Consider the following 16,395-nt stretch of genomic DNA (forward strand, 5'->3'; position numbering starts at 1 on the left):
AAGGAGGGGGAGGGGGGAGGAGGGACGGCCGGTCCCGTCAGTCAGGCAGCGGGAGCCGCCGGGAGCGGATGGCGGCGGCGGTAGCGGCCCCACTCGCCGCCGGGGGTGAGGAGGCGGCGGCCACGACCTCGGTTCCAGGGGCTCCGGGTCTGCCCGGGAGCCGCAGTGCAGAGCGGGCCCTAGAGGAGGCGGTGGCCACCGGGACCCTGAACCTATCTAACCGGCGCTTGAAGCACTTCCCCCGGGGCGCGGCCCGCAGCTACGACCTGTCAGACATCACCCAGGCTGGTGAGTGCGCTCGGCCCCGTACGCGGCCGAGACCCTCATTTGCATAGACCCGCCCCTAGCTTGTTTCTCACCGGGCTCTGGAGTCTGGCCCGCCCCTTCACCTGACCGTCGGGGTTCTCAGCCCAGCCGATTTGCATAAGCCCACTACCTCCCCCTCCTCACTTTGAGAACTACTAGACAATGAACGCATTTCTCGTTTGCACCGAACGCCCAGCGCCCCGGCCGAGCGCTGTGAGAATTCCCCCTTTTCTCCTTCTCTTTATTTGCATATCTGCGCACCTGTAGAATGGCCCCGCCCCTCACCTGGTTGGCTTATTTGCATGACCTCTTCAACCTTAGTTCTGATCGTTCCTTAAAGCAGCCCCCCACGAGCCCCTCTAATGACTTCTTTCCCTTCCTCCAATTCTCCCAATTCTTTCTCCCCGTTCCACCGAGATCCGAGCAGCCTTAGGCCCCCCTCATCCCTAGGGTTTGCCCCTAACAACCTGGTGTTTCTGTTTACTACTGTGCTTGTCGTCCCGCCCCCTAAGGTTGCTGGCTCTCTCCACTCTTCACCCAGCTGGCCTATGGGAAAGAAGCAGATCTTCCAACTCCCCTAACTCTTTTCTCCTCCAGCTCTTCCACCTATTATCCCTGACCCCCTTATTCAAGACTCCTCCTCCTGCTTGCCTGTGTGAGGTCACTATGGAGCCTGTGACCTCATAGGGACCCTAGAATTCCCAATTCAGTTTCTGCTTTCCCTAGGGGGAGGGACTTGAGGCAGTCGCTGAAAGGAAGGAAATCTTATCTCCTGGCTAGGAGTACTGGGAAGCTAGAGACTGCCCCACTGCCCTTCCACTCCCCCACTCACAGATCCCTCTAATCGTGTTAACCTCCTGCCTGGTGTCTCTTGATCGTGGGGTGTGGGGGACTCTACCATGACAGGTGAGTCAGACCTCAGCTGCTCAGGAGGCAACAACCTATGACCTTGGGCTGGCAGCTGGGGGGTGGAGATTGGGAGTGGAGAGAAGGACTGCATTCCCGAAGCCCCACCCCAGCCTAGCCCCAGGGTGGGACTTTGGGCTGGGTGAGCGTCCTGATGACACTGCTCTGCGACTGCATGTGTTTCTCCTCCAGCAGGTGCTGTCTCACCTGCAAATACTCAAGTGGGCACAAACACTCTTTTCTCCACTGCTCTGGGGAGGACCAGTTTAAGCCTCTCCACTTTTCTTGGGTTGCTGGTTAAACTCACTTGCCTGCCATGCAGTGAGTTCAGGGAATGAGTGAGCCCCAGGAGCCAATCCTCTCCCTCTCAGTCTCCCCCAGCCGCCTAACCCCGAAGCTTCAGATTGACCTCAGCAGCTGTGTGACACTCGCCCGTCTGTTCCCTTTCCCCTCCCCCTTGCTTGTTTTTGTGACAAAGACCAAATGTTATTCTTTACTTCCTTAGGACTCTGCCTCTGTGAGTGGACTCCTGGGGAAAAGTACCAAGAACTCCCAGGCCCCTCCCAACCCCTACCCCCTCCCACCCTCCTCCGCCCGGCATTCCGGCTTAGGGTGCAGGCAGCTCCCCTGAGTGTGCTTATCTGCTGAAGCGGGGAAAATTCCAGCTTCTCTGGGACCTCTCCCTGTCCTGCTCTCCACACAGAAATCCTGAGTCCTTTCTGGGCCCAGCTTGTAGGCCATGGTGGAATATCTCTTGTCCAGAACATTCTCCTCTGACCCTTCTCCCCAAGCAGAATGCTTATAGTGTGGGGCAGAAAAGGGAAGTGACAGTCCGTGTTACCCATACTGTGCCCTCCACACCAACTTGCCCTCCAACCTGGACTGAACACTTCAATACTCTGCCAGATTCTTTTGAGCCCTCTCCTGGTTTCCCAGCTTTTTCTGACCCATTGTTTTCCCTGCATATTTCCTATGGCACGGGTCTTAGATATCCCCTGGACTCTTATTCCTTGGGGCCCCAGGAACCTGGGAAGTAGGATGAACCCTGAGACAGTGGGGAGGGGCCGCTCTCGCAAAGGAGAAGTGCTGCTCATTCTCTCTCAGACCACATCCTGTGCCTCCTGTGCCCTGCCTCCTCCAGCCCAGGCTCCCTTCCCCTCCTAGCTTTTGCCCCCACCACTGCTTAGCCCATCTTGTCTTCCGCCCCCTTCATCCACAGCATGCGCTGCTTGCGCGTGTGCACACATACACACAGACATTTGTAGATGTAGGGAGCAGGCAGGTGGAGGGCAAACATATGAGGACTGCATCTGGCTGTCTCACCCTCTTCAGAACTCGGTCTTTTCCCTTGGTGGATCTCCTCTCTTTGCACACCAGGGCTGTGAACAGAGAGGGAGAAAGGAGGAGCCCTGGTGCATCAGGCTGTCCTCTGCCCTGCTAAACATAGAGCCCACCAGAGACAGAACTTGTCTAGATTGTTTCTACTCCATTTCCTGTCATGAGACTCATTTCCTTGGGGGATATACCCCAGCTTCCCTCCCATCAGCTTTTGCTCACCCCTTCCTGGGGAGGGCTGCCTAAGAAGCTCACCAAAGTGCTATTGCCAGGGGCATCCCCCAGCAGGCCCTGGGCCCCTCCCAGTGCAGGCGAGGAGAGGAAATAGAAACCCAGACTTGAAGAGCTCTAAGCAGTTAGAGTCCGTAGACTGGCAGAAACCTCATGCCTGACTCCTTTCATTGGAGTGGCAGGTAACCCCTTGAGATAAGGGGTGGTCATAGGCATTCCCCTCCCTTCCTCCCTCCCTGTTCCTCACCCACATCAAGACACAGGCAAAAGAGCTGAGCGCCTCGAGCCTGGGTCAGTAAGAGAGGAAGTAGAGGAGGGCTGGTGAGGCTACGGTGGGAAGGAGGCCAGTCCTAAAGAAGGTGTATCCTGATGGGAGGGACTTGAGGATTCCAGCTCCCACCTCTAGCTTTGGTCAGCTGCTCTCTTTCCCCTCTTGGTCCTTGGGAGTCTGTTCCTTCACAGACCCTTGGACCTGGCTTGCTGATCCTAGGGACTGATGAAGAACCATTGTCCAGTGTGTTAGGAGCTTCACTTATTCTGTAGAGCCAGACTCTAATGACCCTTGGTTTCTTTCCCCTGTGTTGAAAAGAGATTGAAGCTGGGGACAAGGCCCCTGAGGAGAGAGGAAGAGGGATGAGCTTGCTCAGTGGCCTCGCCCCGGGGTTACCATATTCTTATCTCGAGCCTCCTAAACCATTACCTTTCTGTTTTCTTTGGAGCACCAGCCTTCTCCATAGAACAGCAGGAACCACGAGTTCTAGAAACCAGTCACCCTTTCCAGGGTAGCCCTTCATTTGTGTATTCAAAGGTGGTGGTCATGGTTTGTCCTCCTAAGTCTGGGCTTCTCCAGCCCAGTGAGTGTCCCTTTGCTGTTCTGGTAATGCTTGGAATGTACTCAGTTTGGCAGAAAGCTTTATTCTCTCCAGGGAACTCATGTTTATAGGCCTGATTCTTTATGTCTGACGGGGAGGTGGACAGCTGGGCAGTTGGCTCTGGGAAAGTTCAGGGCCCTCTTGTCCAGGGTTGGGCTCATCCACAGCTCTCCCCTGACACTTGCTTCCCCTAGACCTGTCCCGGAACCGGTTCCCCGAGGTGCCAGAGGCAGCATGCCAGCTGGTGTCCCTGGAGGGCCTGAGCCTCTACCACAATTGCCTGAGATGCCTGAACCCTGCCTTGGGGAATCTCACAGCCCTTACCTACCTCAACCTCAGGTAGGGAGGTATGGCCAGGGGAGGGTGGGAGCCCCAAGTCCTGGTGCACGGTACTCTGAGTGCCCCTCCCACGACCCCAAAAAGAGGGCAACACTAGGATGCCATGCCTGGAGAGTGAGCACCATGCCCTTCTGTCCACAGCCGAAACCAGCTGTCGTCACTGCCACCTTACATCTGCCAGCTGCCCCTCAGGGTGCTCATCGTCAGCAACAACAAACTGGGAGCCCTGCCTCCCGACATCAGCGCCTTGGGAAGCCTTCGGCAGCTTGTGAGCATGGGGAGCAGGGCCAGAAGAGGGGCTGCTGAGCCAGGCACCAGGGGACCTTTGGGGGAAGTTAAGGAGAGGTGGGAAACCAAAGGAGCTGGCCAGAGAACAAAGGTAGTTTCTGATGCCCCTGGTCTCATGGCTCCTGGCCTACTTCTATTCCTCCCTGCAGGATGTGAGTGGCAATGAGTTGCAGGCCCTCCCGGCAGAGCTGTGTAGCCTCCCTTCCCTGCGGGACCTCAGTGTGCGTAGGAACCAGCTCAGCACCCTGCCTGATGGTGAGGAGAATGAAGAGCTGGAGGGAGGAGGTGGTTGGCGGGGAGGGAGTATGTGTGTCTACACTGGAGAACTCACAAAGACTCTTCACAGAACATCAGTGCCCCAGGTACAGATAAACAGACTACATTATCTGCATTATCTGATGTATTCTTGACCAACAAGCCTCGGAGGCTAACAAGGCATGGGTGGTTAACTCTGTTTTCATAAATGAGGAACAAGGCACAGAGAAAGGAGACAGGGTGCATGTGTTAGCACCCTATAGAGTCATAAGCTGGAAGGGGCCTTTGCAGTTACCTGGGATCATCACTCACCCAGTGGGAGCTCTCAGGCACCTGAATCAGATGATGCCCTGTGCCGCCTCCCCAGAGTTTCTGAGTCCATAGAGCTAGAGCCCAAGCAGCCCCATTGTAACGAGCTATCCACCGTAACATTTGATAGCCCCTGCTCCAAAGCAGGCACCCCTTCCCTTATTCAGGCAGCATGGTTGTGTGCTTCCTGTGTTTTAAGTGGGGGTCAGGTAGACATGAGTGATGTCACGTTAAACGTTAAAATGTTTGGGCTTCATAGGGAGAGATGAGTGGAGGGAAGTGCTAGAACAGGACACATAAAGAGCTTCAGGAGCTAGAGGGAGGCATGTGGCTCTGCTCTGGGAGCTTGAGGAAGACTTCTCCCCAGAGGCATGACAGGAGCTGACCTGTGAAGGAAAGTTCTTCCTTCTACATCCCAGGCAGGGGAAACCCATGTGCAAAGCATGTGGGTGGGAGGGAGCACAGTCAGGCACGGATGTGGTGAGAAAGGCAAGCTAGGGCTGGGTGGGAAGGACCAGAGCCATGCTCATCTTGGTTTTGTTTTATTTTTATTTTAAAAAGTTTTTTTTTGTTTTTGTTTTTGTTTTTGTTAAGATTTTATTTATTCCTGAGAGACACAGAGAGGCAGAGACATAGCAGAGGGAGAAGCAGGCTCCCCTCAGGGAGCCCCATGTGGGACTTGATCTCAGGACCTGGGATCACGCTCCAAGCTGAAGGCAGACGCTCAACCGCTGAGCCACCCAGGCGCCCCTCATCCTGGTTTTAAAGAGCAAGAGAGGGGAGTCAGGTGGCAATTCCTTTTCTCTGGGCTCCACCTACTGCTGCTCTGGCCCCCTCTCCTTCTAAGTTGGTAGCAGTGTAAACAAGCATTTGATCAGGATGCTCTCTGGTGCATAAAAGAGACCCTAGCAAAACACCCTGGGGGCACAGAGGAAGGAGCAGTGAATTCTAACCTGAGTGTCTAGAAAGATTTCATGGAAGATGCAACACTTGAGCTGAACTTTGAAAGATGGTCACAAAAATGAGTGTCCCAGTTGAGCAAACAGCACGTATAGAAAGGTCCAGAAGCTGAGGGTTGTCTGATGTGTGTGAGGGTGGGCAGTGAGATGGGAAATGTGGACCTAGCCAGATCATGAACACCTTGACTGTACTGGGCCAAGGAGTGGGGAGTTTTATTCTGTGTCTCTACTACCACTAATCCAACTGCATGTTTGCGAAGTAGAAAAAGGCACACTCCCTGTGGGTGGGCACAACCTTGCCTGGGGCTGGAAGGGCTTAGCTAGTAAAGTTCAGGTGGGATTGCAGACCCCTCCTGCCTAGGTGGCTCTGTGCAGGGCACAGTCCACTCACTCTCAGCTGCCTCGGCTGCGAGGCACGGATGGTTTTTGAGCCTTCCAACGTCGCAGTTTTGTCTGGGTCTTGTGATGGTCACTTGGGGATGAAGGAACGGTTGAAGTCTGGAGTGGGCAGGTTGGGGCAAAGGAGAGAAGTACATGAGCTGGGCAGGAGCTAAGGGAGGGGAGGCCTGGAGGTGGGAACGTGAGCAGGAAGAGAGGCAGGAAGGTTGTTCTCAGGGAATACCCTCCGCCAGCCAGGGCAGAGGCTGTGGTGGACCCAAGGGTGGCCAGCGGGCCAGAGCAGAGGGCAGAGGAAGTGAGCACAAGGCCCCACCCTTGGGCAGGCTCCTGACTCTTCCCTCACCCACCCCCAGAGCTGGGGGATCTTCCTCTTGTCCGCCTGGATTTCTCCTGTAACCGTGTCTCCCGCATCCCGGTCTCCTTCTGCCGCCTCAGGCACCTGCAGGTCATTCTGCTGGACAGCAACCCCCTGCAGAGCCCACCGGCTCAGGTGAGGGGTGGGTCTGCTGTAGGCCATGGGGGCGGGGCTGAGAGTGGGTATGAGTTGGGAAGTGAGTCCCTTTAGCAGCCAAGCGGGATCTGGGGCCCCCCTTCCCTTTCTCTAACCCCTGTCACACACCTCCTTATACCTAGATCTGCCTGAAGGGGAAACTTCACATCTTCAAGTACTTGTCAACAGAGGCGGGGCGGCGTGGGGGTTCTGCACTGGGGGACCTGGCCTCTTCCCGCCCCCCAAGCTTTAGTCCCTGGTAAGTCCCAAGTGGGAAAGAGGGAAGCCCCTGGTACTTACTGCCCCTTTCTGGCAGCACAGACTCCACGGTTTTTGGTGGGAAGATGAGAGGGGTCACTGGCCAGCATTGGACTGACTAGCTCTCTCTGGCTGGCACTAGCCCTGCTGAGGACTTATTTCCGGGACGTCGGTACGATGGTGGGCTAGACTCTGGCTTCCACAGTGTTGACAGTGGCAGCAAAAGGTGGTCTGGAAATGAGGTAAGGGCCTCCTTTCCCTGGGACGTACTGGGAATGTCTCTCCCCCAGGGAGAACATCTGAGTTGGGACCTTTTGCTTGGTGCCTCTGATTATTACAGTGACAGTTGGTATCTGGAGGAGTCTTCCCTTGCCCAAGTATCTGGGGGAAGGGCTGGCTCAGCAGCAGACCCCAAGGGCATGAACCCCATGAACCCCCAGCACTACAGAGCAACTGTCTCCCATTTTGGCATTTGTATTTATAGTCAACAGATGAATTTTCGGAGTTGTCCTTCCGGATCTCAGAGCTGGCCCGGGAGCCTAGGGGGCCCAAGGAGCGGAGGGAGGATGGCTCTGGTGAGTAGTGGGCTCTGGGGTAATGGATGAGTGCCCCAAGCCCCCAAATGCTTGCTGACATGCCCTGGCCTCTCCAGCTGACGGAGACCCTGAGCAGATTGACTTCATTGACAGCCACATGCCTGGGGAGGAGGAGGAGCGAGGTGCTGCTGAGGTGAGGGTCCAGCCCCTGGCCTCATGCCCTGTGTGTGCCCTGTGTGGGAGAGAGGAGAGTGGAGGGAGGGAAGGAGGGAGTGGTGCTGGCCTGGAGGAAGAGACACTCCCTCAACCCTCTGCTGCTCTTTCCTTAGGAGCATCGGCCACCAGAATTGAGCCCTGCCACAGGGGATGCAGAGAAGGCACCAAGCAGCAGGTACCCCAGAGCCACCTGAGCCAGCACCTTCTCCCTTTGCCCCATCCCCCTGGACGCCTCCTCCTCTCCCCTGACTTATGTCTGTCTCCTTCACTGGTCTTACCTCTAACTCTCAGGCGGGAGGAGCCAGCTGGGGAGGAGCGGCGGCGCCCCGACACCTTGCAGTTATGGCAGGAGCGGGAGCGGAGGCAGCAGCAGCAGCAGCAGCAGCAGCAGCAGCAGCAGCACACTGGAGTGTGGGGGGCCTCCAGGAAGGACAGGTGTGGGCACAGGGGCAGCTTGGGTTGGGGCTTCTGCTGGGCAGGGGACCCTAGCCATGAGTGGAAATGAACCCTCCTGAGCTCCTCTGCCCCTCAGGCTTGGTGGGTTCCCTGCCTGTGCTGCTGACTCCACACCTTCTTTGCTTTCTAGTTTTCTGAAGCTGGGGATCAGGGCTGCTGGTGGAGCTGCTGCTGCCTCGTCCGCTCAGGCCTCCTCTAAGTATGTGTCCTCTGAGACTCCAAACTCCCTGAGCTCTGTCCCTATACGCCTCCTCCTGCCCATCCCCTTTAATCCGCTCTCTGTCTATCCTCAGTGGCATGCCTAAGTCCAGTGCCACCCAACCAGGACCTTCAGGAGGGCAGGGTGCCCCTGCCCCCACCTCTGCTTCCCAGGAGCCCCTCCCTGCAGCTGGACCAGGTGGGACAGGGACTTTGGGAAAAGGATGGGGGACTGTGTAGCTGAGAGGGTGGCTGGGGCCTGGTGGCCTGAGGGAAGAGTGGGACTCTGAGACGTGTCTTTTCTCACCTGCCCCTGGCTCTGGCCCCCAGCAACAGTGTCTGCTCCCCGGCCACTTGGCTCCATTCAGAGACCAAACAGCTTCCTCTTCCGTTCTTCCTCTCAGAGTAGTTCAGGTGGGTTTCCCCTGTCCCTGGTGCTCATCCAGCACTCACCCCTGCGCCATGGACATCCCTTCTGGCCTGGGAGTTCTCTGGTCTATTGTCCCTTTGTGTTGAAAAGCCCACAAGCACAAAGGCAGGAGATGTGGGTGCCAGACACTGTGACCCAGCTAGAAAGTCGGCGGCGGGTGGCAGAGACAGCCCACATTCCTCCTCCTTCTCCAGGCCCTTCGTCACCAGACCCTGTCTTGAAACCTCGGCGATCCCCCCAGCTTCTGGATGAGAAGGAGCTGATGGCACAACTACGCCAGGTAAGAGAGGTGGGACCTGCAGGGCTGGGGGTGGGGGTGGGGTGCACTCAGCCTCCTTGAGTTTCCTGGCCTCTCACAGCAGCCCGCAGGTGCTTCCACTGAGGACACAAGGGACAGGCGGGAGTCCCCACTGACCTTAACCTCACCCCTACCCTCCTGGCTCCCAGGTCCTTGAGTCGCGGCTGCAGCGGCCCCTGCCGGAGGACCTGGCAGAGGCTCTGGCCAATGGAGTCATCCTCTGTCAGCTGGCCAACCAGCTGCGGCCCCGCTCCGTGCCCTTCATCCACGTGCCCTCACCTGCTGTGGTCAGTTGGGTCCCAGGGCGAGAGGTAAGGGATGGGGCAGAGGACTGCCGGGGCCTCTCCCTTACTTCCTTCTCTGTTTCCTTTCTCGCCCTCTGCCAGCCAAAACTTAGTACTCTCAAGTCTCGGAAAAATGTGGAGAGTTTCTTAGAAGCCTGCCGAAAAATGGGGGTGCCTGAGGTATGGGGGTGCATGTTCTCAGGAGCCCAGGGCTGGTCCCTACTCTAAAGAGTAGTGACATCCTGGGCTCGGCTGAGCCCTCTGCATGGATGGGTGGCAGGGTCCCATTCGCAGGGGTGTCTGCTCCCCAGAAGGAAGCACATTTGCAAGTCCCTGTCCTGCACACCTCCCTGCCCTGCATGCCTCCCTTCCTGGCGCTCTGCATGTTGGCCTGGCCCCAGCCCTGGCACATGAAGGCAGGGGTGGGAAGGGCCGTCTCGCTGCTGACGTCTGCTCTTTGTCTTTGTCCATCATCTGTCCCACTCTCCCTTCCCAGGCCGACCTGTGCTCGCCCTCGGATCTCCTCCAGGGCACCGCCCAGGGGCTGTGGACCACCCTGGAGGCTGTGAAGCGGGTGGGGGGCAGGGCCCCCCCGCCCCTCTGGCCCCCCTCTGGTCTGGGCGGCTTCATCTTCTTCTACGTGGTCCTCATGCTGCTGCTCTATGTCGTCTACACTCGGCTCCTGGGTTCCTAGGACCTGAAGTCACCCTTTCTCCCCGCCCCCTCACCCTATTTCTATTTATAAGACTCCTGTGCCACTCCTGTCCCTACCAGTGGTGCCTTCAGCCCCTACCAAAGACACTAGTGAATCCCCCTCCCCTCACAAACACTGACCTTAGAGGCCCCAGTCTGGTGCCGCCCCAAGACCCCAGGCCCCAGCCTCTGGCCACCCTCCTGTAGCCCGTTCTGAGCCCCTCACCTCTCAATCCTGATGGTGCCTTCATTCCCTCCAGGCCCTGCCCTGCCCTCTGTTCCCTCAGGAGGGTAGATCTCAACCTTCCTCCTTGTGCTGTTCCCCGCACCGTCCCCCCCACTGTTACGGGGAGCTAAATTATCTATATTTTGTAGAGAGAAGTTTATATTTGTAGGGGATGTAGGGGCCCAGGCTGGGTCCTTGTCTCTGTGTATAAATTGTACAGACCGTGGCCGCCTCTGTGTGTGTGTGCCTGTGTTTGCGTCTGCTCCTGCTGTGGCCAGGCCCTGCCCTGGCGGGGGGGGGAGGGGGGGGTCCTGGGGCTATGTTTGTCAGCCGGCCTATTCGCCTATTCGAGCATTTCCCTCTGGAAATGACAGGTCCCTCCTCCCCTGAGCCTTGGCCCCCTGTGTCATCTCCCTTCTGTTACCTGCTGGCAGCTTCCTTGCAACTTATTTGTCCCCAAGCCATGTTCGCGGTGCCCCTGGCCTTTGCGGCCTTCACCTGGAAGGGCCATCCTGTCAGCCCCGTTTGCCCAGGCTTCTTTAGGCTTTCTCCACCCTGTCCTCTGACAAGGGCAGGGAAGCCAGAGAACCAGCTGGCAAGGGGAACTTAACTGGGCCCCTCCCCCCAGGAGTCCCTGTGCCAGCCCCACCACATCCTGGAAGAGGAGGGGGCCCCGGGAAGGGGCCTCCCCTACATCGCTGCTGTCATCCACGCCCTACTGGAACGGCCATAGGGGTCGAGGTAGGGCCGCAGGGCCCCACCCGGCCGGGAACACAGAACAGAGAAGACTGCTGCTCTCTAGCAAGGACTCTGGTGAGGGCGGCCTCAGGCCTGGCCCTGTTCCTTGGGTGCCTCTCGGCCCGCCCGAGGGGTTGGAAGCGGACGGCGCAGCGAGGCGCCCGGCTGCCTCTGGGTGCGGCCGAGGGTCTGGGATACAAACCCGGCGCCGGATGTTGTGTCAAGTGCAATAAAGAAGCCAGGCCCTCCAGGTCGCCCTCGGGTGTGCGTGTGCTTGTGTCCGTCTGCGAACGAATGCGGTGCGTCGCGGGGAAGTAGGCGCCTCCGCGCCCGGGCCGCTGTTCGGTAGCTCCCCGCGCGGGAGCCGCTCTTGCGTGTGGGGCCGCGGGCAGCGCAGGCCCCGCCACCCCCGCCACCAGGGGGCGCCCGCGGGATCCCGGCGGGAGCGCGCGCCACGTGGCCCGGAAACGCGCTGGGCGCCGGCGTGGTGGCGAGGCCCTGCGAGGTGGGCCGGCGACCTGGGCTGGCGGATGGCTGCGGGAGGTGGGGGCCGCGTGGGGTCCCGGGAGGGCGAGGTGGGAGGCGCGGGCGGGGCGGACGCCAGCACAGAGCTGCTGCCGGGCGCTGCCCTCCCCCCCAGACGCGGCATGTTGCCCGGACCGCCTCGGCGCTGGGACGCGGGCAGAGAGGCGCCGGAGGAACAGGGCCCCTCGGCGGGCAGTGACTCCGGTGAGGCCTGGACCTCTGGAGAGGAAGCCCTGGGGGAGCCAGGAACATCCCCACAGGACAGGTGAGGGGTTCCGCCGCGGGGAAGTCCAATGGCGCCCACCGCGTGAGGTGAAATCAGTCGCCCACACTGAGGAACGGGTGTGCTCAGGCTCCCTGCCCCAGGCGCCCTTGGCCGGGCCTCAGAAATATAGGGGGAGGCTGTGATGGGGGCCCCTAAGTACCTCCCCCTCCCAGCCCGCAGCCCTGGTCACGAAGGCCTTCCTGGACCCAGAGAGAGCGGCTGCTGGCCCTGTCCCCGCCAGGCCTGGCTGCTGAGCACTCCCCGGGAACCCCAGGTAGGCACTGGCCTTGCTGTCTTTACCCCCCCTCCCCCCCACTCTTCCACCCACTCCTGAGCCTGTTTTAATCTCTTCAAATACCGCCCTGCCCCAGTTGCCCTTTCCCCCCAGATGGCCTGGGAGGTGGCCCCCTCAAGGATGACTGTGTTAGCACCATGGGACCTCAACTACAAGGCCAAAGCAGGGCCACCGATGGTGTGGGTGAGTTGGGAGTACCTCTGGCTCTGGCCTTGGGAGGGGGCGGGGTGCCCGGGAGGGGACCAAAGCTCCAGTGATCTTTCCTGTCCCCTCCACAGGGACCTAGCTGTGCATCTGGTGCCTCCTTCTCAAGCCGGACCTTGTGTCATCCCTCATTCTGGCCACTGTACGAGGCAGCCTCAGGCCGGGACCTCAGGCCCCTGGCCCCAGCAGCAGGACGTCAGAATGGAGAGCAGGCACCCAGGGATGCAGGTACTCTGGCCCCCCCAGGCTCTGGAGGTGCCCTGCATGAGCTGGTCAGGGAACTGGTGCAGCCATCACTGGTGTGGGAACCCCAGCCGGCTGCCCTACCAGTTTCTCCTTCCCAGGGTTCCCAGTGATGTGCCATGAAGATGTCTTTCTGTCAGACCCGCTGCTTCCCTGTGGGCAGCGTGTCCCCCTGTACCTGTCGGAGGCCTCTCAGCAGGTGAGTGCAGTTGCTGCCCTGGCCTCACCCTAGTCTTTCTGCAGGGCTTGGGAGGAGACACTTCTCCCTCCTCTCTCCTCAGGTCATGGGCTCTCTGAAGCTGCTGCTCCCACCTCCTATCATGTCTCCCTGGGTGCTCCACACACCATCCCCGGGCTGCTCCACTGCCTGGCTCAGTGGGCCTGAGCTGATCGCCCTCACAGGCCTCCTGCAGATGAGCCAGGGGGCTCCTAGACCTGCCTCCTCTGGGGCTCCCACGCCCTGCCCTCCAGGCCCTGTACCTGACCACCCAGGCCCCAGTGGTGGCCCCAGCTCTTCTCACTGCACTGACCCATCTGTCCCATGAACCCCAGACACCTCATTGAACACAGCCCTTTTGGGGGTAGAGTGGGTCCCTTTCTCCCCTGGGCAGGTTCTCTTGACAATAAAAGTGTTGGTTTGCAAACAGGCTCCTTGTAGTGAATGAGTAGCAGAGTGGGGCATGGAGACAGGATGGGGTCTCTTCCTCGTGGCTCAGACTGTCCCCCCCCCTCAAATTCTTGTTACTCACTGGTCACCCCTACAGTGGGGCAGGGGAATCTTAAGACCTAAGACCTTTCCAGGCTGACGGAGCAGGGCCACTTTAATAGGGCATGGGCTGTGGGGGTCCACAGTACAGTATTATGGAAGATAAGTATATGGAAGCAAGAGGTGCATCAGCTCCACCAGGCTCCAGAGAAGGGAGGATTGTGTGAACACGTGGCTGGCACTGGAAGAGGGAAATGAGGGAGTAAGGGAGTGGCATAGCACTTTAGAGAAGCAGTAGAGGTAAGATACTTGGTACCTCTTGCTCTAGGGCCCTAGGAACTCAGTCCTGGTGTGGGGGATTGGTTCTTTGGCTGGGAGGAGACAGAAGGCAGGCCCTGCAGGTGTGGGGTAGGGAGGAGCAGGTCCATGTGGAAGTCATTGGAGGCAAAGTGGGGAGAGCCAAAGCTGACCTGAGATCTGGAATGATGCTGCAGGAAGGCTGCCAGGAAAGAAAGGATTGGGGCTTTGGCTGAGAAAGCCTGGAGTTCGTAGGGGTTTGTGGGTGGGAAGGGGGGGGTGGTTCTAGAATTTTCTCCCTTAAAAGAATCCCAACTCTTGGGGAGCCTTTTCCTGAGGATTTCCTATACCACATCTGGAAGGGGTGGAGGGGGCAGCAGGCCCTAAGGGGCAGCTCAAAGCTTCTGCAAGTTGTAGGTGCTAGGGGGCCTGAGAGCCCCTCTATTTTGGGATCCAATGGGGGAATTGAGGGGAGCAGGCAGGAAAGTATTCCTAAATTTGGCCTGTTTTCTCTCCCCTCCCCATCCATTCCTAGCTAGACAGGGCACGGCTGCCTGTCTCCTTACGGGAGCCTCTCTGAGGTTCAGGGAAGCCGATGCATGCATAGCAGTGCCAGTGGTGTGTGCCAGACCCAGGGGCGTCGCCTCGAGCCTCCAGTGGAGGGACCAGGTCCAGGTCGACATAGTTGAGGCGGCTGTTGGGGGGGTCTGGTATGGCAGTGCCCATTCCTAAGTAGTCCGGGGCCACCTAATTGATGCACATGTTACTCCCCTACGAGCTCTGAGGGCAGCTGCAGGTGGGGATGAACCCCTTCCAGTCCCTAATGTTCCTGACCCTGTGACAGGGGCTTTGGAACAAAGGTCCCAGCTCCCTGGCCCTGGGCTAATAGAAACGGGGCAGGGCACTCAGGGACAAAGGCCCTGGCGGAAAGCGGCTCATGGGCATGAATTCAGTGCCCCTGCAACTCTGGAGTGGCTTGTGGGGAGCAGCTGTAAGGCCTGGGGGCACAGTCACCATGTAGCCACTAGTTTCGCCACCCCCCATGGGCTCATAATCGCTCCTGGCCGCGTTCCAGGTCCTCGGGGTGCGGGGCTGTGGGGCTGCTTTCCCGCCCTTCTCACGCAGGCCCCCGCGATGGCTCAGGCCGCTTGACTGGGCTGCCGAGGCCAGGGTCGCATGAGGTTGGGAGACGCCGGGTGTGCAGGCGCTGGTCGGCGGATCCCTGGGCAGTGGCTCAGCCCTGCCACCCGCACCGCCATCCCCGAGGCACCTCATGGCGCCCAGTACAGTCTCATGAAGGCTTTGGGCCCCCACGGCGGCGTCGGGCACCTGTAGCCACAGCTCCCCGGGACCTGTGGGCACCGAGCGGCCGAGCTCCAGGAAGAAGAGTCTGCTTGGCCGCAGCGGCGCACGCTGAACGGGGACAGGCGAAGGGCCGGTGGCAGCGAAGCCTGCGTGTCCCCAGGGCCTCTGCCCTTGGGCTTCCGCAGCAAGGCCGCAGCCGCCGCTGCCCAGGCCTCGTGTCCGCCCCAGCGCCTTGGGTTGGGCGTCACGGGCCAGACGTCCTGAAAGGGAGCAAGGATCCAGGCGCCGGGGTCCTCGTGAAGCTGACACCGGAGAGACGGGGGGCGGTCACAGGGGGCCCCTGGGCCGCGGGTGGGGTGTGGGCCTTGGAGTCACTGCGCCCTGAGAACTAAAGACGTGAACACGCTTCATGTTTGGACTTGATTTCGGTGACTTATGGGGAGGGACAACCCACAATAAACACCGGCACCGTCCTGGCCGCCCGCCCTGGGGCTCGGGCCTCACCGGCGGGGCGGAGGCGCGGGCCAGGAGCAGGGCGCCGTCCGCCTGCTGCTCCGTCCCGCAGGCCGCCGCCACGCCCAGGCTGCGGTCGCGCGGGTACAGGACGATCCGGTGGCCCTGGCGCGCGTCCACGCGCTGGCTGATGGTGCGCGCGCCCGCCGGGTTCCCGCGGAACGTCTCGCTCGCGTAGCCCTGGAGGCGCGGCGGTCCGCGCGGAGCACGAAGAAGCGGCAGTGCTGCAGGGACTTCTGCTTCCGCAGGGGGCCGCAGAGCCGCGCGCCAGCCGGACAAGCCCGGGGCCGTGGCAGAAGCAGGGGCACGTCTGCCGGCTCGGAGTCCGGGGCTGCCGTGGGGCCGCCATCTTTGGGCTTCATCCCAGGCCAAAGGCAACAGAGTGGCCGGAGTAGGGGCTGAGACTCAGCAGAGGCGGGGTGGCGGTGGCGGTCTCTGGAGACGGGGGCAGCGTCCTCACAGGTTGTCACCCGTCTTGGTGCCCAGCGTCTTGCACCGGACTTGAGGTTTGGGGCACAGGGTCTGCGGTGGCCCCTCGTTGCACGCAGCGTGTGCCCCACCGGCTGTCCGGTGGCCTGCGCCACGCTGGGCTCCAGCGGCCCCCTCCGAGGCTCGACCCTGCCTCCTGCCCCCTCCCTCCCTCTGCCGGCAGCTCCGGAGTCCCCACCCCCGTGAGGTTAACCCTCGCGCGCCCCGGGCGCTGGACGCCAGGCCGTGGGAGCGAAGTCTGGTTGGGGGAGTCTGGGAGAGGCGGCCTCCTGCCCACCCCACCACCCTCGGGCTGGTGGCAGGAGCCGGCAGCGTGTGGGCGTCTTCACGGATCTGAGCTGACCGCTAAGTAAGCGGCTGAGGCCAAAGTGAGTGGAACTGCGTCGGGAGACGACGGCGCTGGCGGCGCAGGGTGCGCAGACCTGGCGGTTAGGGGAAGGCGCTTACAGCTGCAGCGACGCCTTGTGCTGCCGCCACTCCCAGCTCTTCCAGCTCAGGCTCCGGGCGTCTGGCACCTGTGTCCTCCCTTCC

General features: G+C 60.2%; 2 protein-coding genes across 3 annotated transcripts; both read left to right on the plus strand.

The window, feature by feature from the left end:
* LRCH4 (leucine rich repeats and calponin homology domain containing 4) lies at positions 1 to 11,160 on the plus strand. 2 transcript variants are annotated; one of them, XM_041748003.1, is made up of 18 exons: positions 1 to 288; positions 3,845 to 3,989; positions 4,131 to 4,257; positions 4,427 to 4,532; positions 6,553 to 6,689; positions 6,833 to 6,948; positions 7,090 to 7,189; positions 7,432 to 7,522; positions 7,600 to 7,676; positions 7,813 to 7,874; positions 7,991 to 8,134; positions 8,286 to 8,354; positions 8,449 to 8,552; positions 8,684 to 8,767; positions 8,978 to 9,063; positions 9,231 to 9,368; positions 9,468 to 9,545; positions 10,913 to 11,160. In XM_041748003.1, exons 1-18 carry the CDS (start codon positions 69 to 71, stop codon positions 11,015 to 11,017), a joined length of 1,989 nt encoding a protein of 662 aa, XP_041603937.1. In that variant the 5' UTR covers positions 1 to 68; the 3' UTR covers positions 11,018 to 11,160. The 2 variants fall into 2 exon arrangements, with proteins under 2 accessions (XP_041603937.1, XP_041603936.1); XM_041748002.1 differs by lacking the exon at positions 10,913 to 11,160 and adding an exon at positions 9,862 to 10,510.
* A 92-nt stretch (positions 11,161 to 11,252) lies between these two features.
* On the plus strand, positions 11,253 to 13,544 carry SAP25 (Sin3A associated protein 25). The gene is made up of 6 exons (XM_041748011.1): positions 11,253 to 11,812; positions 11,986 to 12,086; positions 12,184 to 12,290; positions 12,386 to 12,539; positions 12,656 to 12,753; positions 12,836 to 13,544. The coding sequence occupies exons 1-6, from the start codon at positions 11,553 to 11,555 to the stop codon at positions 13,097 to 13,099; spliced, it is 984 nt and encodes a 327-aa protein (XP_041603945.1). The 5' UTR covers positions 11,253 to 11,552; the 3' UTR covers positions 13,100 to 13,544.
* The last annotated feature ends 2,851 nt before the right edge of the window (positions 13,545 to 16,395 follow it).

This window comes from Vulpes lagopus, chromosome 3 (genome assembly GCF_018345385.1).
Source record: "Vulpes lagopus strain Blue_001 chromosome 3, ASM1834538v1, whole genome shotgun sequence".
NCBI classification, from domain to species: Eukaryota; Metazoa; Chordata; class Mammalia; order Carnivora; family Canidae; genus Vulpes; species Vulpes lagopus.